The sequence below is a fragment of the Zingiber officinale genome, chromosome 10B (genome assembly GCF_018446385.1).
Source record: "Zingiber officinale cultivar Zhangliang chromosome 10B, Zo_v1.1, whole genome shotgun sequence".
NCBI classification, from domain to species: Eukaryota; Viridiplantae; Streptophyta; class Magnoliopsida; order Zingiberales; family Zingiberaceae; genus Zingiber; species Zingiber officinale.
In genome coordinates this window covers 7,633,785-7,653,214 of record NC_056005.1, presented here as the reverse complement: position 1 = coordinate 7,653,214, position 19,430 = coordinate 7,633,785, and the positions used below count along the sequence as shown (strand labels likewise).

Sequence of the window (19,430 nt, the reverse complement as noted above, 5' to 3'; positions counted from 1 at the left end):
TTCGGCCCCGATGATCTGGAAGGGGTCGAAATTCCTCATGATGATGCTTTGATCATCCGAGCGGTGATCGCCAACTACACCATTCTCTAAACCTTCGTCGATACGGGGAGTTCGGTGAACATTATTTTTAAGAAGACATTTGGTCAATTGCAAATCGATCGCAGCAAACTGCTGCCCATGACAATCTCGCTCTATGGGTTCACTAACAATAAAGTCTTGCCGATCGGCCAGGCAAGATTATCCGAGCGGAGATAGAAAAACTATTGGAGATCAGCCACATCAGGGAGGTTCAATTCCCAAGTTGGCTAGCCAATGTGGTGCTAGTCTCTAAGACGAGCAACAAATTGCGGGTCTGCATCGACTTTCGTGACTTAAACAAAGTATGCCCAAAGGACTTCTATCTGTTGCCTCGAATAGATCAACTGGTGGACTCGACGGTGGGCAGCGAGTTGATTTGTATGCTCGATGCATATCAAGAATATCATCAAGTGTCGCTCACCCGCGAGGGTCAAGAAAAGGTCAGCTTTATCACGGCCGACGACACATACGGCTACAACGTCATGCCGTTCGGACTGAAGAATGCCGGAGCCACCTACCAGAGGCTAATGAATAAAGTGTTACGACGGCAAATCGACCGTAATATGGAGGTGTACGTCGACAACATACTTATCAAATCCCTCCGAGCTACTGACCTATGCGAAGAGATCAACGAAACCTGCCAAACGCTAAGGGTATACGGAATAAAGCTGAACTCGAGCAAGTGCCTTCTCGGCGCAAAAAGTGGCCGCTTCTTGGAGGGCATCGAAGTCAATCCGAGCAAAGTCCAAGCTTTGTAGAACATGCCTCCACCCTAAAATTTGAAGGAAGCGCAGAGGATGACCAATCGGATCACGATATTGTCTCGGTTTATTTCCAAGTCATCCGATCGGAGCCTGCTATTTTTCAAGATACTGTGTCGAGCCACCAAATTCCAATGGGACGCTGAGTGGGATTGGGTGCTGGAGGAGCTGAAGGAGTATCTGAGCTCACTTCTTGTGTTAGCCAAGCCAGTCGCGGGTGAGCCGCTTTGGATATATTTGTCATCCAACGAACATGTCGTTGGGTCGGCTTTAGTCAGGCAGAACAGCCAAGATCAGCAACCTGTATATTTTCTGAGTCATATATTGAAGGATGTTGAATCTCGCTACACTGGTCTTGAAATATTGGCCTATGCACTGGTACTCGCCGCGCGAAGGCTTCACCTATACTTCCTAGCGCACTCAATAATAGTGATGACTAACAATGCTCTAGGAAGAGTCCTCCTTAATCCAAAGACGTCTGGACCACTAATCAAGTGGACGATCGAATTTAGCGAGTTCGACATCCAATATCAACCCCGTGCGACGATCAAGGCTCAAGCTCTGGTGGACTTTGTGATAGAAGTCTAAAGTGATGAGCCGGCGTTGACGTGGAAGATATATGTGGACGGCTCATCCACTCGGCAGAGCAGCGAGATCGGCTTAATCCTCATCTCACCTCGGGAAGACCGGATGTAACTGTCCGTCCGGTTGGACTATCGAGTTACTAATAATGAAGCAGAGTATAAGGCATTGATAGTTAGCCTGTAAGCAGCTCTACACGTAGGAGCAGATAGAGTCCTCATCCACTTGGATTCCCAACTCGCCACCCAGCAACTATATGGGGTATTTGAAATAAGCAGCACATGGCTAAGACTCTATGCAGAGGCTTTTGAAAAGTTGAAGGTCAACTTCCAAGAAGTGGTTATACAGAAGATCCCCTGATCGGAAAACCAAGCGGCGGATGAGCTAGTAAAGCTGGCCAGCTCGCTAACGTCGATCGTCATAGGTCAGCCAATCGATCAGGTATCACTAGTGGCCCACATCGACCGCATGGAGGGAATCATCTTCCTAAACGATTGGAGAACGATCCTGACAGAGTTCTTGCGTTCGGGGACTGTACCTACAAATCCGGAGGATACTCGCCTGATAAAGAAGAGGGTTGGTCAGTTCACGTTAATCGGCGGCCAGCTCTATAAGAAAGCCTTCTCCCGACCCCTACTCAAGTGCGTCGAACCAGAAGACGTCGATTACATCCTGAATGAGGTACACCAAGGCTCTTGTGGAGGTCATCCGGGCGGCCGCGTATTAGCCTGAAATATACTCCTGGCTGGATACTTCTAACCAACCCACCAAGAAGATACCGCTCGGAAGGTTGCCACTTGCTTGTCCTATCAGAAGTACCACAACATGCCGTACCGATCGATCGAGGAGATGAAAATGTCTACGGTATCATGCTCATTCGATCAATGGGGCATGGACATTGTGGAACTTTTCTCTATGGCAACTGGTCAGCACAAGTTCCTTCTGGTGGCGGTTGACTACTTCTCAAAGTGGGTCGATGCCGAGCCGCTTGCCAGAATCACCAAGCGGATGGTCACCAAATTTATTTGGTAGAACATTATTTGTCGATTCGGAGTCCCGTGCTGACTCGTCTATTACAATAGGAGGCAGTTCGTCGGTCGGGAGCTCAAAGAATGGTGTGAGGGCTATGACATCCAACAACCCTTCACCTCGGTGGCCTACCCCCAAGGCAACGGGCAAGCAGAAGTCATCAATCGGGAGATCCTCAGAGTTTTACATGCTCGGCTCGACCACAGAGGAGGCAGTTGGGTCGACGAGCTCCCGAGTGTGTTATGGGCTCTCCGCACGACTTCGAAAGAGGCGACTGGTATAACCCCATTTCAGTTGGTGTACGGCGGCGAAGCAGTCGTCCCAGTGGAGGTTGGGGTAGAATTCGATCAGGTATAGCTCTATGACGAAAAGAACGCCGAACGGAAGTTGATGGAGCTCGACTTGGTGGATGAAGCAAGGGCAAAAGCTGTCGTTCGACTGACAGCCTACCGACAACGCATGAGGCAGAATTACAATCGGCGGGTGATCCCGTGGTCCTTCAGGTCGGCGACCTCATTTGGAAAAAAGTGAAGCCGGTCGGTGATGTCGCCAAGCTTGAGGCACCATGGGCGGGACCATTCAAGGTCATGCGGAAGCTCCGGTCGGGCGCCTACTATTTGGAGGACGAGGAAGGGAGGCAACTTGAGAGACTCCTGGAGCGCAAACCATCTTCAACCCTATAGAGCTGGATGAGAGATGCAGAAGTGAATTCTATATTTTCGTAGCTGTTGTATGTTTGCCGAATGTAGGGCAAAGTTTGAATAAAAGAGTAGAGGCCTTTTTTAAGTGCGTCTCCACCAACGGTCGAGCGGTGACCTTAAACCCGGGTGCGAGCGCATACAAACTGTCGAGCGGCGACGTTAAATGTGGGTCTACAAAAACCCATCGAGCGGCGATCTTAAACGTGTGTCCCTACCAACGGTTGAGCGGCGACCTTAAACTCTCGTCTCCATCGATTTTCGAGCGACGACCTTAAACCCGAGTCTTCACCAAACCATCAAACGATGACATTAAACGCGAGTCTATAATAAATCGTCGAGCGGCGACATTAAACGTGGGTTTACAACAAACCATCGAGCGACGACGTTAAACGTGGGTATATAACAAACCGTCGAGCAGCGATGTTAAACGCGGGTCTACAACAAACCGTCGAGCGACGACGTTAAACGCGTGCCCCCACCAACGGTCGAGCGACGACCTTAAACCCTCGTCTCCATCGACGGTCGAGCGGTGACCATAAACCTTCGTCTCCATCGACAATCGAATGGTGACCTTAAACTCGACTCTTCACCAAACTATCGAGCGGCGACGTTAAACGCGGGCCTCCTTCGAGTCGTCAAACGACGACATTAAACTCGGGGTTTCATCAAATTGCCGAGCCGCAGCGATAAGACCCAAGTCTACACCAACTGTTGAATGGCTAACTACGAATAAGGGTTGCCCAAGAGCCCCCAAAGTTGTAAATGAACGCCCCGTACGGGAGGATGTACCAAAATACTTCAAGCTTCACTACTTAAAATAAAAGGCGAAGCGAGCAGGCACACATACAAACAAAAGCCAAGTGGAGGAATTATGAGACTACAATACCACCAAAGGAAGTCCAAAAAGCTGACACAATAAGAAAAAGCCCGGTCGAACGGTCAGGTATGCATTAATACTTCAAAGTGTACAAAAAGGAGATTACAAGGATAAAGCTTTCAGCTTCACTCTAGATAATCTAATACGTCGTCGGGCAGAGCGGCTGTCAGCTTGTCCCAGCTTATGAACTTATTGGTCACAGCGGCCGGCAGATGACTCCCTTCATGAAGCTGATCGATCGTCCCTTCTATCGCCAAGTCAACAGGCGAAGGGCCCGATTGGTGAATCTATTGCAGAACACATCCGAACGGAGGTATGCCTGCTTCATGGTTACAAACCTACTCCCTTCGGCGTCTTGGTAAATCCTCAACATCGCACGAGATCCCTCCAGCACCACACGAGATCCCTCCAGCTCGTCCTTGGCGGCGGCTAGTGCGGCATCCCTGGAGGCCACATGATCACGAAGGGACTTCTCCTCGGTCGAGCGGCTGTTCCGCTTGACCACCAAAAAAATCCTTGACCTCCTTAAGCTTCTGGTTAAGCTTTTGGGCCTCCTGGTTCTTTAACTCGAGGTTGTTAATGGCCCATTGCTTCCGGACAATGACTAACTCTATCTTCTTGTCGAAGGTGATGACTTGTGTTTTTTAACTGAGTCAGCATCACCTCCTGGTCTGCAGACTTTTTCCTCTAGGCCTCCAGAAGCTTATTACTCTTCTCCAGGTCGGCCTTCAGCTTCTCGACCTCACAGATCGATGGCCCCTGGGAGGAAGAGGCGCCGCTCGAGACCTTGAGTTTCTTGAACTCATCCTCCTAATAGACCAGCTTATGGCACATGGGCAGACTCTCCACCCAGTACTGCGAGTAAACAAGAAAAGGTTATAGTCGAACGGAGGGCGCCTGGAGGGAGCATCGCCGCACGGGCCCGGGCATCCTCCCAGACTTCGATGAGCGGCCCTTGGATGAGGATCTGGTGCTCGGGGGTCTGAGACTGGGCACTCAGCTCGCTGTAGTCCTCCGTTGGCAGATAGAGGATCACCGTAACTGATCGTCGGTCGTTCGGGGCTGAGTGGGATGACGTCGCCTGACCGGAAGCCGGTAGGATGTTGGATCGTTTAACCGCCAGAGGTTTCGGTGGTGATGGCATGAAGGCCACGGGCGATACGGTGACTGTCCCTTGTGGTAGCTCGGCCAGAGAGGGCGTCCGATCGGACGATGAAGCCTCCACAGTCTCGAGGAACAGAGCCGGAGTCAAAGTGTCGACCCTCTTGATCGGTTGCGCACCCGAGGTAGCGGAACGCGAAGATGGCTCCACCTGGCGCCTCTTGCGCCTAGTCAATGGCACGTCGGAGGAAGCCGAGCCCGAGGGTTCCTCGGCAGGAATGATGGGGCATTGCTCCATCTGAGGCTGTGAGCTCGGAGTGGCCCCTTCGTTCAGCGCATGGCTGGCCACGCCTTTGCCCACTTCCACGGGCGTCTCCTCGGTCAGCCCAAGTGGATCTTCTTGGGTGTCGACCGACTGCAGACCTCGGCTCGCCAGTTCCTCGGTAGTAGTCGCCTCGATCGTGCTGTCTGAAAGTTCCACCTTGCCGGTCATCCGCGCGGCATCATGATTTCAGCTGCAGGATAAAAGGAAAAATCAGTTAGCATCAAAGGATTAGGTAAAGCAGTGTCTTACCTAGACTGGTTGGCAGCTAGGTACGGATCGAACTCAGGCCGAGGATGTAGAGGACACCCTCAAGCAGCAACTTGTGGATGTCGTACTTCTGATCGGCCAACATCGCCACAGCATCCAAATAGTCCGATCGGCTCTTGTAACTTTTCAATGAGGGCTGAGGTGCCACTTCGAGCTGCCAGCGGGTCGAGAACTCTGACCACTTGGGAAGACACATGAAGAAGAAGTATTCCCTCCAGTGTTTATTGGAGGTTGACATCTTAGCAAAAAACACTAAACCGACCCTAGACTGGAAGAGGAAGGTTTCCGGCTCGGACAGCTTAGGGTAGTAAAAATAATGGAAGACCCGAGGCGTGAGAGGGATGTCGTGCAGCCAAAACAAGACGACAACGCCGCACAGAAGACGGAAGAAGTTCGACCCAAGTTGGGAAAGAGAGATGCAGAAGTATTTACAAACTGCGACGATGAAAGGATGGATAGAGAATCATAGACCGACGGTAAAATGATCCCTGAACAGACAAATGCATCTAGTCGGCGGGGTATTTGATCGATCAGACGAAGAAGGTAGAATGATCTCATGGTTGGATCGAATTTCGAAGCTATTTCTAAGGCCCTCAACATCGCCCTCGCTGAATCTAGACTCCATGGTGGTGTACTAGGGCCCAGGGATGGAGGTCGACGGTTGTGAGGAGCCGACCATCGCTAAAACAGACGTAAAATGGGGGAAAGGTGATAAAAAAAGATACAAAACGATCATCGAAAGATCACCGGAATAGCGGAAAGCAGAATGCCCAAGAGAAAAGGTGACGGGAAGAGAGCTTACTGGGAAAAAGGGAGACGGAGGATCGCCGGAGGATGAGACGCAAGGAATCGTCGAAGAAGCATAGCGCTCAGGAGCACAGGGGTCGTCGGAAACATGGCAACGAAAGTGTGAAGAAGGCGGCGACACAACAGGCTCATATACCCCGGGCTCAGTTGGCCGGAGCCGTTTGATCTAGGTCGCAGAAACTTAGGTCAAGATCTCGTCGTTGAATTCAAACCGCTAAACGTTGCAATCAATGTCTGTCGCGTCAGGCGTGCGGCGACTGTAGGCGTGACACGTGGCGTGCTACCATGGGGCAACAATTAAGGCAGGCATGGGAACTTGTTCTGCCTTTATAAGAGGGGATTTGCATGCTTCCCAAGAGATCGAGGTGACGTCAGCCTAGCCCGCGCTCGCCCGAAGGCAACCCGAAGAAAAAGTTCTACAAGTACAAGCCTGGGCCCGCCCGATCGGATCAAGGGGGCATGCTAGTGACCGAGCGACATGCTTCAAAAGGTCGATCGGCGAGGATTGGGTCCATCCTTATCAGAGTCCATATAGTGATGAGGGTTGATCAGGAGGGAATCTGTTCACACAATAGTCTAGTCAGTCGGACTACATCCTCCTTCGACTATACTTGAAGGGGAGGCTTGTGATGCTGTGATAAGGAGGGATCCCGCCCACTGCCACGGTGGAGGTCAACGAAGCTTAGAGGCAAGACGTTCGTCGGACGGGCGGAGGGTCTTGGCTGGTCAGGTGGGACATAACTCGACCGGGGGTTAAACACCGACCCGTCGTCCCTGGCACGTAGTAGTCAAACCGACGTGCAATGGACACGCAAAAATTGAGCCGAGCGGCTCCCCCGCTCAGCCTGGCAAGAGACTCAAGACCAGCCGAGTACCCAGATAGTGAACTGCCTGCCGAGCGACTATTCTGCTCGGCTAAGCAAAGGAGCAGGTGGACAATGAGCTTCTGGCTGAGCGACCATCTCGCTTGACCCAGCAATAGACGACACTCGGACAAGGGACTTTCAGCCGAGCGGCTATTCCGCCCAGTGCGATAGCAAACGCAGGGATGTTAGAGTCCTGGCCGAGCGACCATTCCGCTCTGCCAAACAACAGATACAGCAGGATGTCCTTCGACATTCTTTTGGGAGCTAGTGTCGCTGATAGGCGGCATGGTCAGACAGAGGATCGTACGGTAAAAACTTCCACTGCCACTTCAAAGATATGCTTGGCTGTCAGGGACACTTTACTGACATGTCTCTTCAAGAAAAGCTTGGGATTACATGCCCGTTTTAAGAAGCGTGCACATGCGCTACAGGAGCCTTATATAAAGGGGGTCCAGACATCAGCGGAGGTATGCTTTTCTCGCGATCTCTACAGTTGCGCTACAGTTCTTTGCTTCTTGTCTAGTCGGAGACTGACTTAAGCGTCGGAGGGCCATTACCGAGGACCCTTTCCCTGGTTCGGCACTGACGCTGCTTGTGTTGCAAGCAGGAAAGAAGTCCATCGGAGGTCAGCAGGAGCGCCATATCCCCAACATCCGCCTCCTCGACTTTCGGACAAGATCATTGTATATCTTGAATAAATATGAAAAAAAATTAGTTTAGTAGATTGAATATTAAATTTATTCACAAATATTGAATCGAATCGATTAACTAAGGTCAATCTCTTTTAATAATTATATAGTGATGAATTGTGTTAATTGTGCATAATATATAATTCTCAGAGTAAATGTATAGATAAGTCTGTGAAAATTTACACGGTAGAATTCATCATCTTAGTAATCTCATATTGTCACGGTTATATATGAAGAGGTAAATTAAGTTATAGTTGGTTACTATGAATAGGATATATTTTTTTATTATATTGAAATTCGATCCCTTATTTATTATAAGAATATCCATTCGGTAGCAACCAATTCAATTTATATCCTAGTGAAAGATAAATCTACTTAAATATAATGATAAAAAAATGATTTATTCATCTCAGTATCTTCATCATCTCATTCCAAAATCAATACGAGAAAGATAAATGATTATTAATTTTAACATAATATATAAAAAGCGTAGACACACAACCGCTCATCAAAATTTAGCTCTCAAATTTTACTGCAACAATATTATGATGCGCAAGCCAATTACCCATCCATCCCGAAAGGACAAATCCACACCGAACACGAGATGACAATTGGTCGTCCTCGGGAAATAATCAGTATTTTTTTAAAAAAAAAACTGCAAGTCTGCAACTGGAATCCAAAGTGGAGCTCACAAAGCAAGGCATATGAGAATAAAAAGTACGAAAATGTACATCGATCTCAAGGCCTCGCACGTGGACGCGCAAATATCAAAGCAATTGCAACAACTGTTTTCAACATCCAACTTCTGAAACTGTACGGCCATCAGTACTGCTAAAAGAACGTTGTTTACACTGCATTTTAACTCAATAGTAAAAACAAGGGCATCTTGTACTGGTTTATCAAAAGACATAATCTTCTTTTATATATAACCTAGGTTTTCAATTCTTAATATCAGATTAATTCCGAAGACCATCGATTCCATCTCACATAAATTGTTTTTTTTATCTATCCTCAGAATAAATCTCAAAAATATCACAACAATATTTTGATTATAGTCGATTTTGACCAAATAAATTCAACGCATGCTCTAGCAAAGAATTGAATCGTATTCATCTAATATGCATCCATACCGTCTTACCACTCTGTCAAATATAGGGGTGAATTATATCTTTATTGGTCAGTATCTGTTTGTCTTTTTTATTTATTATCATTCTAAAGTTATTATAAGAATTTTTAGTTAAAAGTAGTTCGACCAATTAAAAGGCTCAAATTAATTAGTATTAAATTGACACCATCACTAATTTCAATCACTTTAGAGTTATTAAACGTTTAGTTAAAAGTATTCCATAGATCTAAAAGGTTCCTTGGGTATTTTAAATATTTTCAATGATCCTAAAATGCTTCAATAATGAAAAAAAATAGTTATCGGCAGAGTCGTAATTAAATTGTCAAATACTATTGGATTCAAAAATAAAGAAAAAGATATTAATAAATTCAAAGGACCAATAAGTGTAATGGTATTGATTTGACAAGAATTTGTGTGTGGTTTTTTAAGATTATCAAATATTTTAAACAAAGTGTTTGATAAAAAAAGTTAATATTAATGAGCACAAAGTAGTAAATATTAATTACAATGGGATGAATCAAGTACCCAGCTCTGGGATAAACTATGTATTATAAAATACGGTAGAAAATTCAGCCCTTCAATTTTAAACAAGGCACTCTATTTTAATTCCTGCTATATGTATATTATACTTTTATTTCCAAATTTTAATTTTGGGAAAAAACAAAAAATCTAAGGCTTAAAACATTTTAGGAACCCAAAAAAACTTTTCTCAATTAGTAACTTCTACATGAACAAGCACAGCGTTATATACGTTAGATGCTTGCCTATATTGCAGCTAGCGGGCAAGAAAAAAGATCCCAAAATTTCTTTACAAGCCAAAAAAAGGGGCACTGAACTCCAAAAAACACAAAAAAAAAAAAAAAAAAAAACAAAAAACAAAAGGGAAAAAGAGACAGCGAGGAGAGAATCAGTCGTGCCAACAGAGGAGCATGACGACGCAGCGGCGGATGATGTAAAGCCTCGCCTTCTGCTCGCGCAGGACTTTGCTGATCCCCCCGCGCTGCGTCGACGACACTTTTCCGCCGCTCCTCATCTTCATCGGCTTAACTGAACTGAACTGAATCGAAACAGAGGCGCGTGCGGAAAACTCACCAGGTGGATTTCAAGACTGGAGATGGACGATTTTATAGGGAGGTGGTGGTGGCGGAGGAGGAGGAGGAGGAGATGGTGGGAAGGAGCGTGCGACTGCACTGGCGCAAGCTCGTTCTCCTCTCTGGCCTTGGGAGCTGCATTTTTGGCGCTGAGACCTGCACGCTGTTCCACAATTGTCGGCAGACAATTGGAACGATTATAAAAATGATAAATCACGGATTTTTATAAAAATCGTTAACAACATCAAATAGCATGATATGATGAGTTTACAAACATAGTAAGAAAATTTAACAGCCTAAAACACATTAAATAATTTTCCTACTTTATATAGTAAGAACTTCTGATGTTTATGTTTTTAAGTTCAGAAATGAATTTTTGGCTTGATTGCTTAATTTATATCATCTGACTTTAAAATCCTAAAATGATGGTTCTAGCATAAAACTGTATATATGTAAAGGAGTAATAGGAAAGTTTAATCCTTCGTTCATTTTAATGTTCAAATGTTTTTAAGTTTAAAAGCTTTATCAGTTTGATTCTGATTAGAAACAATCGATTTAAATAGAAGATATTTGTAAATTCTTCATTACAAAACAGTTGTTGCGAACTGTACCTTTTTTAAAAAAAAAAAAAATATATCAGCAGCTCCAAGAAACTAAAGGAAACTCAGAGTCAAGCAACCCCAACTGGAGAACCCTTAACGCTTAATCAAACTTACTATTTATTAGTTTACTCCACTCCACATGATGGCTCCTCGAAATCTTCCTTGACCTCTTTTTGAATTCAGGGACAAAAAATTTGCTAAACCAGTACGGCCATTTCAGCAAGGCCATAATCAACTTTCAAAGTTATCCAAAGGGCCATATCAAATCTTGGACACAAAATTAATAGGATTTATTTTCCTTCTCCAAGATTAATACTATCAGCATAAATGTGTAAGCCCATAGTGTTTCACACGCTTGGCTCCTCCTTTCTCTGGTAATCTGATGTATTTCTCCTTGTTCTTGAACTTGAATCCATGTATTTCTCCTTGTTCTTGAACTTGAATCTTTTTATTGGCTGAACAACACCAACCTAGAGTTTTGCAGATATATCATATATACATTAAGCTTATAGCGCAGCTCAATTCTTCAACTCTACAGCAGTTCTAAGAGCTATCGATGCATCGACGGTGGAGGAACTGGATAGGCGACTGGCATGACGTAAGATGGAGCGAGCATAACCGGAGTTCCCACTGCCGTAACCGTATGCGCACTGATCGGATGGCCAAACACGGCCATTCCCGGAACGTTGGCCTGCAGAGGATGCTTCACTGGCGATGCGACGACTGTCGAATCCGCGTTGCTCTGGCCGGAGATGGGAGCGGGTGGAGAAGACGCGTCGACCCCGTTCGCGCTCGTGATGTCGTGGATGCTCGATCTCCGGCGGTCTCGGTTCATGGAGTTGAGCCGGATGAAGTATTTCTGAGCGTGGCTTGCTACTTGAGTGGGAGTCCTTGAGGTGACGAAGTTCCTCGATATGCTCCTCCAGTCGCCCTTGCCAAACTTTTCGAGACCAAGGAGGAAAAGCCTACGAGATTAATACCAAGAATGAACACAAACACTTGCTATCAGTTCCAATTTTTTTTTTTTTCAGATTTACTGGAGGATGATATTCAGTAGAAGATTTAGAATAGTCTGCTGTTTTTAAGAGTTAATTGAAACAGAGAAGACATGGAGAAAGAAAACCTGTGCTCTTCTTCAGTCCAAGGGATTCCTTTTCGCCGTTCTTGTTCGGCTTTGGAGCAGCTCTTTCCTTGCCCTGCTCCATTCTCGAGAACTCCTCTGTTCCTGTCTGCCGATCCATGGCCGCCGCCGTTGCTATCACGCCGGTGCCTCTCCTTGGCCGGAGGCGAACCCGAAGGCGCGGCCTCCTCGCCGGCATATCGCGGGACCGGGACGCGTCCTGCCTCGATGGCCTTCACGTCCTCCGATAGCGCTTCGTAGTGCCGCCTCACCTCCGCCGCCGTCTTCCCCGGCACTCTCGCAGCGATCATCTCCCACCACGCGCCGCCGTCTCCGTTCTCCTCCGGCTGAGAGGCCACCGTCGCCAGGGCGTCCTCGAAGCGCTTGTCGTCTTCCCGTGTCCATTTCTCCGCGGCCGCTTCCATCTCCGGCCGCCGGCAGGTCGCAGGGTCGGGGGCTTCATGGAGGGTGGGATTTATCCTACGGCGCGGTGACGGGATCCGCAGTTCCAGTCACCACCGGTGACCTGGTGCCATCGTGACGCTGATGCAGCCAAAGATCTGTAAATTGACGGCAGTGGAGAGACGTGGTCGATTCTCCATTTCTCATCGAGTGGAGACACAATCCACTAACTCAGTCGTCTGATTGGTCACATTCTCGTCGTCTAAATTTTGTCGCCGGCACCCTCGCTCGAAGTGGCCCATGAAAACGATCGAAACGGGCGGCGATAGGAGTCACAAATTGATAGAAATTAATCATTGTAAAACTAAACTAAAAATGCGATAATAGAAAATCACAAATAACCTGAACAAATTTCTAGCCTCATTATAAATGTGCTTTCCAATTTGTAAAACATTTAGACAATCAAACACTTGCAGTTGACTACTCGATGCAAATATACTTAATACACGACTCTGGTTTTCTGATGGCATATCTAAAACAATACCACGTATTATTCAAGTTTTAAACAAATTACAGTGCCTGGAACACCAGGAAAGAGGTCTGAAAGAGCATCTCACATCTCAAGTTTTGATTATTCAATTTGGTTCGTCATGGAAGTACACAAATTTACAATAAGGTTGCTGAGTTGCACTACATCAAACATGGTGGTTATTGACTTCAAACCAAAAGACTCGAGGTATTATCATCTACTCGAGCATCATTCTGCTTCGCTAAGGATTGGGACAATCAGAGGTTTCAGCTGAGCGAGATAAACAATTGCCCACCTAATAAAGAAATAATAAACAAAATAAGTTATTGAACATATAAGACTTGGGCAATATTCTTGTTGTTAACTTGCATAATTCGCATATACACTGTGTTAATTATTATTAATGTTAGCATATAATAGGTCATATGGAAGCAATCCTACGACTGACCCTACGTAGCAAGAATAATTGAAAGAAAGGAACTGGGTAGGCAACGACTTACATCATCCAGCAGCATACTGTCGCAGTGATGATCAGTGTTAAGTGAAACCTGCATAACCAAAATGTCAGAATTATTTCACGTTTTAACTAAATTAAACCTAATTAAAACTCCCAAACACCAGTGCTTTCACTTGGTATCAACTTTTCTTTTCCCCGTGTTAGAATAATTCCCGCTACCAAAGTGTATCAAAGCAGACTTCCTAATTTCACTTAGGTGGCCACGGAGCCATATTACTATCAGGTTAATGCACAGCCTCTATGATATTAGGTGAAAAAGGTGGATCCCATGTTTTCCTGAAAAGTGAAAACATGCTGCAAATGAACAGAATTTGATCATCTTTTAATGGAAAATATATCTTGCGCAGGGTAAATCCTCTTCCTTCCATACTCACACCACTCCCTCGTAGGCTTATCAATTCCAGTCTACTCTTCCATTCTTATAATATAATGACACACGCCAGAAAATGCTGCTAATCAACCTATTTTTCTGTACTGTGAAAAATAATGTCCTGATCTTGAAATGAAATTGAGAAAAGCTGTTGCTTCAGCCATCAGGTACATACTAGGAAGCCTATATAGTATTTTTTTGACTTTAAATATTTTGAGGAAGCTTTAATCAAATCAATCAACCTATAACGTTACTTAAACAGTATGCAAGAGATGAAAAAACTACTTGAAGAACATCTCTAGTAATGGAAGTATTAAGAAGATAATGAAGCACCTTAATCAACCTTTTATTTCTAATTAAACAAAGCTTATTTGGTTAGCATGGTGTAAAAGCGTCCACCATCACTATCATTAGTAGTCCGAAAGAATGAAAGCACTAAAAAACACAAGACGCCAAATATTAAATCAGAAATGAAAATTTTGATAGTTTCTAAATTCCAAATTAAAACCGTACAGGTTGTTAATCTGTTAACCTGGGAACCAGAAGTCAATTGACTCCAGTTGAAACAACAGGAGCAGTCCAGTAATTGACTGGGTAAAATAAACCATGATTGTTCCTATCTGGGTTTGAACAGACTGCTCTGAACCAGAATATTTTCAGCTGGAGTAAGATTTTTACATATGAAATGATATAAACATGATGCAGACAAGAACATACCAATATAAATTTTGTTAAAGTATTGAATCTGAGAAAATAAGTATGAGGCTTGCTACTCTGGATGGGAATAATTTTACGTATAATTCAAAAGAAAATAAAATATCTATGATTCATAGCCACGTTCAGGTTGACTGATCCTTGAAGTTCCATCTATTCGTGTTGATTTGAATATAATTTAATTCTTATCCAATTCATTCCATGTATTACTAGCGTATTAATAAACAACTTATTAAGAAGAACATATTATTGGAAAATGCACGCCAATATAGAAATCAATGACTAAAACAATTTACTCTACTACAATTATTAGTATGCGAGTTGAACTATACAGGAGAAGCGAGTGAATTTGAGAAATGACTCAAATGAGTTAAGAAAGGAACGTTGCATGGAATTCTGAGACGAGATATGCTCATCGAGGATAGAAAGTGGACAAACTTTTGAGCGTGATTATAACATTTGCGATTCATTTACAATATCAGGTTCTAAATAATAAACAAGTAATTTGCAAACAGAAAGGAAAACCAAGCATATCCTGTCGGAAGAACTGATAGCAATGAGATCGATGAAGTCAAATTCGACAGTAAAATAAAAATGGAGAAGGGCAAAGTGCTCGTTTGCACTATCCCAAGAGAAAATTTTAATTTTGCCCAAGGATCTAAGCTAAAGACCTAACTGATCACGCTTTTTCAAAGAAGTAAAAAAAAAAAAACAATCGACGTCAGCATCCAAGGACCAAACGAATCCCCAATTGCCCTAATCGTGGATCTAAAGCCCTAATCGTCAAGAACATGACGAAGCAAACAAATCCATAGCACAAAGACTATACCGGTTCCAAGCGCATATGAAACAACATGAAAAGGACAAAATGGAAGATATAGGAAAGGAACGCACAAATTGGTGGAAGCGCCGCGGTTGAAGCAGAGGCGGACGAGAAGCGAGGCAATGAGCCCCGCCGCAAAGAAGATGATCGACGTCGCCATGAACCCCATCAGAAGATCTGATTCTTCCGCTATGCTGCGACCTGCTCCGCCGAGTCGTCGATCCCTTGCTTCTCTTTGTCTGATGGGCTGGATCGTCTTTCCAATCAGGTAGCAGTCGCAGCCGAAGAGGTCAGGGACCGGAGGAAGTTGGGATCCACTAAAATTATATAATTTGGCATTTACGAATAAAAAAAAGGGGACGAAAAATATTATACTTAAAATAGCATTTTAATTAAAAATGTTAGTTTTTTAAAATATCATTTTAATTCTATTTTAATAAAAAGTATTATATAGTATTTTTGAATCAAATTTTAAATAAAATAACTGCTTCAGTATTCTTCTCATTTTGCCTCATCTACAATAAGTGTGCTATGGAACATTGAGTCATTAATTTATCAGACTACTCAGAATACAGTAATTTATTTATTTCTTTCTCAACATTAGTTTTAAACACATCAGCTTGGATTACAACACAAGAACATCTACTGTCATAATGCTTTCAGAAAACTTATATATTTCGATTGAAGATATCATACAAGGGAATGTACAAGTGTGCCAAATGTATATCTCGCTTCATATTTTACACGCACTTTAAGAACTGAAAAGCAGACAAGAAGAATTGCACAACCGTACAAAGCTATACAATAAGTATAAGAGAGAATCATCGACAACAATAATCAACCTGCAGTTTTGTTAGTTTTATGTTAACGCAAACTGAACGGCAGCATTTGCACAATCACAAGGGAACATGACTCGCAACGTCCTCTTCTATAATGCCCATTTTTTATGGAAAGCATTCTGCACAGCTCAAGAGTAGAGTAGAAGTTTGCCAAATTCATGGTGTAATCTTCTTTTCCAAAATGAGTTTCTTTCTTCAGAGAATGCTGCCTGATAATATAACAAGTGGAAGAAATTTCGGAATCAGAGAAGTTTAAAAGGCAGCTGGAATGTAAATGCGTTTGGTTTCATACACAAACAAATTCTTGATATGATGACAGTAGCATAATGCTTGTAAATTTGATTAGTGAGAACATGATGAACCATTAGCACAGAACTTATTGTCCCAAATGAAGAGGATGAAACAGGAAATATTTTCGTGCAAGTCAAAATATGATATTGGGGGTCAAGCACAAAAAACTGCTGATGCAAGTGCTTGATTGTCGGTACCTCTCCATGTTGGAGCCCCTAAACTATAAATTATCCAGTGTCTTTTAAGAAATCTATTTAATGAAATACAAAGAGTTCTATGTCGTTGGACTGACTTTAATCAAGATTCTAGTCTCAACCTGGTTGGTCAAATCTCAACCATAACCATATAGAGCGTAATAACATACAGTAAAATCAACATCAGTCGTACTATTGTTGCTTATTAATTAGTGAAGCACCTACAAAAACAGTGTCAAAAAAATAACTCAAAAAAATTTGTGTCAAAAAAATGGAAAGAAAGAGACTACCTGATAAGCATGTTCAGTTGAAAATAGTGTTTAACCACTTAAATAGCCAAAATGGTCCAAACAGGGCCATGAGGGTGGACTGGAACAAGATATCTCAATACCAATAGGTAGGTTTAGACGGTGGTCATGATACAGTCTCTGTAAATATTGATGCAAAAATTTTAAATTGATACAACCAGGAAAGTGTGGTCAGAGTACTAGATCAGACCAACATGTAGCACCAATACTAGTCAGTAGAACCAAGATTTCAATCTATTCTTAAAATGTTTTTCAACTCTTCCAAGAAATGCTCCTAATTTGTTGAAGAAATAACTCAAAACATGTAATACAGTCCTACCATGTCCTCCTGAACCTAATAACCTATATAGAGAAGCATAATTATGCACCTAAAAGTATCGGTACTAATAACCTTCTATTCCACATGATGAATGTCATCAGAAATCATTTCCAGGCTATTATATATATATATATATATATATCCAAGAAATGCTCCTAATTTGTTGAAGAAATAACTCAGAACATGTAATACAGTCCTACCAAGTCCTCCTGAACCTAATAACCTATATAGAGAAGCATAATTATGCACCTAAAAGTATCAGTACTCATAACCTTCTATTCCACATGATGAATGTCATCAGATATCATTTCCAGGCTATTAACAGGGTGATATATATATATATAACTGAAAGCATATTCAAAGCTAGAAACTAGGTAAGTTTACCTTTGACAAGCTTGGCACTAAGGTCCCATAAAACCTTTTATGTACCTTTATCATAGCTTCTCACTAGCATAAGTATGTGATTGAGTTCCTTCATTATCATGCCCATCTATGTTCAATACCTTAGTTTCAAGTGAATCAATTCCTCCTGCCTTTTTTTGTTTAGTCTGCCTAGTCAATGCATGCCTCTCACTAGGAAAATTGAAATTTCAGGAATATGTAACTTAAAGAATACAAAATATATTTCTAAAATATATTGCGTACATTGTGGAACGCCTGAAACTGTAGCGCTTTAATCCAGGGATTTCCTCTCCAGGTGAATTTTCCATTTCTTTGCAGCAGAGAAATGAAGATACATAGTCAGAATGAGCTTCAGTAGATTCTCCATCAGTTTCAGTGGTCATCATTTCATGTCTGAGAGAATGGAATCTCTTCCCTGTGTTGTCATCTTTTGGATCACCATTCTGATATCCCACTTTGAGACGCCTTGGCATTATCTCTTTTGCTCTGTATCTGTGATACTTGTTCAACTTATTTTTAGAAATATCTTCAAGGCTGTTGTCCTGAATAAGTGCATTAACAGAACATGACTTTTTAACAAACACAAACTTCCTCCTGACATGATCGCCAGACTCTTTCTGTATCAATTGTGTAGGCCCAGAATCATGTTCAGGAAGTAAACATCTATGGTTGTCCTTTAGTTCAGCACAAGGAAACCAAAGCTCATCCTCATCCCTTAGACAATCATGTAACTTCATAATGAGGTCAGGGCTACCAAGAATTTCGTTAAAAGAATCTTTTGCAGGATCCACATTCTTGTTTAACCTTGGTGGTTCTGTATCGCATTGGATTCCACTGGTAAACTGTGCCTGCTGGAAGACATTAAAATCTCTGAGCAATTCCCCAGGTTTGAGATTTTCTACATGTCCTGAAGGTTCTCCATCAATACAAACAGACATGTCACTATGATCTGTAGCTCTTTCATCAGGAGATAATTGTAATAGTCTTGAACATCTTTGCATGCATGACATGCGTGCTACAGGTTGAACAGCACCGAAGAAAGTGCCCTGGTCAGTTACACCTGGACTGTCCAGTGACATGACTGAATCATCTCCATCCTTAAATTCAAAATTCGTGCAAGTTTCTCAACTGGTGTAAAATTATAGTCTCCCTCCTTCAAAGGTTCTTCCAACTGATTTTCATTGTATCTAAGTATATTTTCTGTAGTTTGATCAACTTCATTAACACCTCCAAGAACTCCATTGTTTTTGCTTCTGTCATTGAAACTAATTTCCTCTTCTATTAGAGTGTCTTTAAATAATTCTTGGTTTGTCTGCAAGCAGGGATCTGGTTCAGCAACATTAGCATTTTCCCCAAAAAATACTTCCAAACTATTAATCTTCTGATGAGTTATTTCATTGATGCAAATCTCTTTGTTCAACTTAGAATCTTCTAAAGCCATCTGAATGCGACCACTCAGTTCCAAGTTTTCCTTCTTCAATGGTTCTTCATCAGTGAATATCTGTTTAGCAAACCTTTCTTTTTGTCGTGTAGCTGCTTCATTTCTTCTTCGAGTGACAATTTTCTCTTACTAAAAAATTCCCAGTCTTTCTCAAGTTTGATCCTTTCCTTATCAACTTTTCCTTTTCGATTTTCAATTGCTTCTCTCCATGCATTCATCTTTGTTCGATTTTCCTCCTCTCTATGCCACAATATTTTGC

General features: G+C 43.1%; 3 protein-coding genes across 4 annotated transcripts; all 3 read right to left on the bottom strand.

Moving 5' to 3' along the window:
- Positions 1–10,854: 10,854 nt before the first annotated feature.
- LOC122029371 (transcription factor MYBS1-like) lies at positions 10,855–12,801 on the bottom strand. The gene is made up of 2 exons (XM_042588335.1): positions 12,026–12,801; positions 10,855–11,867 (listed from the first exon to the last, which is right to left on the bottom strand). The coding sequence occupies exons 1-2, from the start codon at positions 12,445–12,447 to the stop codon at positions 11,453–11,455; spliced, it is 837 nt and encodes a 278-aa protein (XP_042444269.1). The 5' UTR covers positions 12,448–12,801; the 3' UTR covers positions 10,855–11,452.
- Positions 12,802–12,953: 152 nt separating this feature from the next.
- On the bottom strand, positions 12,954–15,684 carry LOC122029372 (V-type proton ATPase subunit e1-like). The gene is made up of 3 exons (XM_042588336.1): positions 15,449–15,684; positions 13,454–13,501; positions 12,954–13,248 (listed from the first exon to the last, which is right to left on the bottom strand). The coding sequence occupies exons 1-3, from the start codon at positions 15,544–15,546 to the stop codon at positions 13,182–13,184; spliced, it is 213 nt and encodes a 70-aa protein (XP_042444270.1). The 5' UTR covers positions 15,547–15,684; the 3' UTR covers positions 12,954–13,181.
- Positions 15,685–16,052: 368 nt separating this feature from the next.
- Positions 16,053–19,268, bottom strand: LOC122029370. 2 transcript variants are annotated; one of them, XR_006125027.1, is made up of 3 exons: positions 17,974–19,268; positions 17,713–17,901; positions 16,053–16,425 (listed from the first exon to the last, which is right to left on the bottom strand). XR_006125027.1 is itself a non-coding variant. In XM_042588334.1 (2 exons), the coding sequence occupies exons 1-2, from the start codon at positions 18,807–18,809 to the stop codon at positions 16,242–16,244; spliced, it is 1,020 nt and encodes a 339-aa protein (XP_042444268.1). In that variant the 5' UTR covers positions 18,810–19,268; the 3' UTR covers positions 16,053–16,241. The 2 variants fall into 2 exon arrangements, 1 of the variants encoding a protein (XP_042444268.1); XM_042588334.1 differs by lacking the exon at positions 17,713–17,901.
- Between the last annotated feature and the right edge of the window lie 162 nt (positions 19,269–19,430).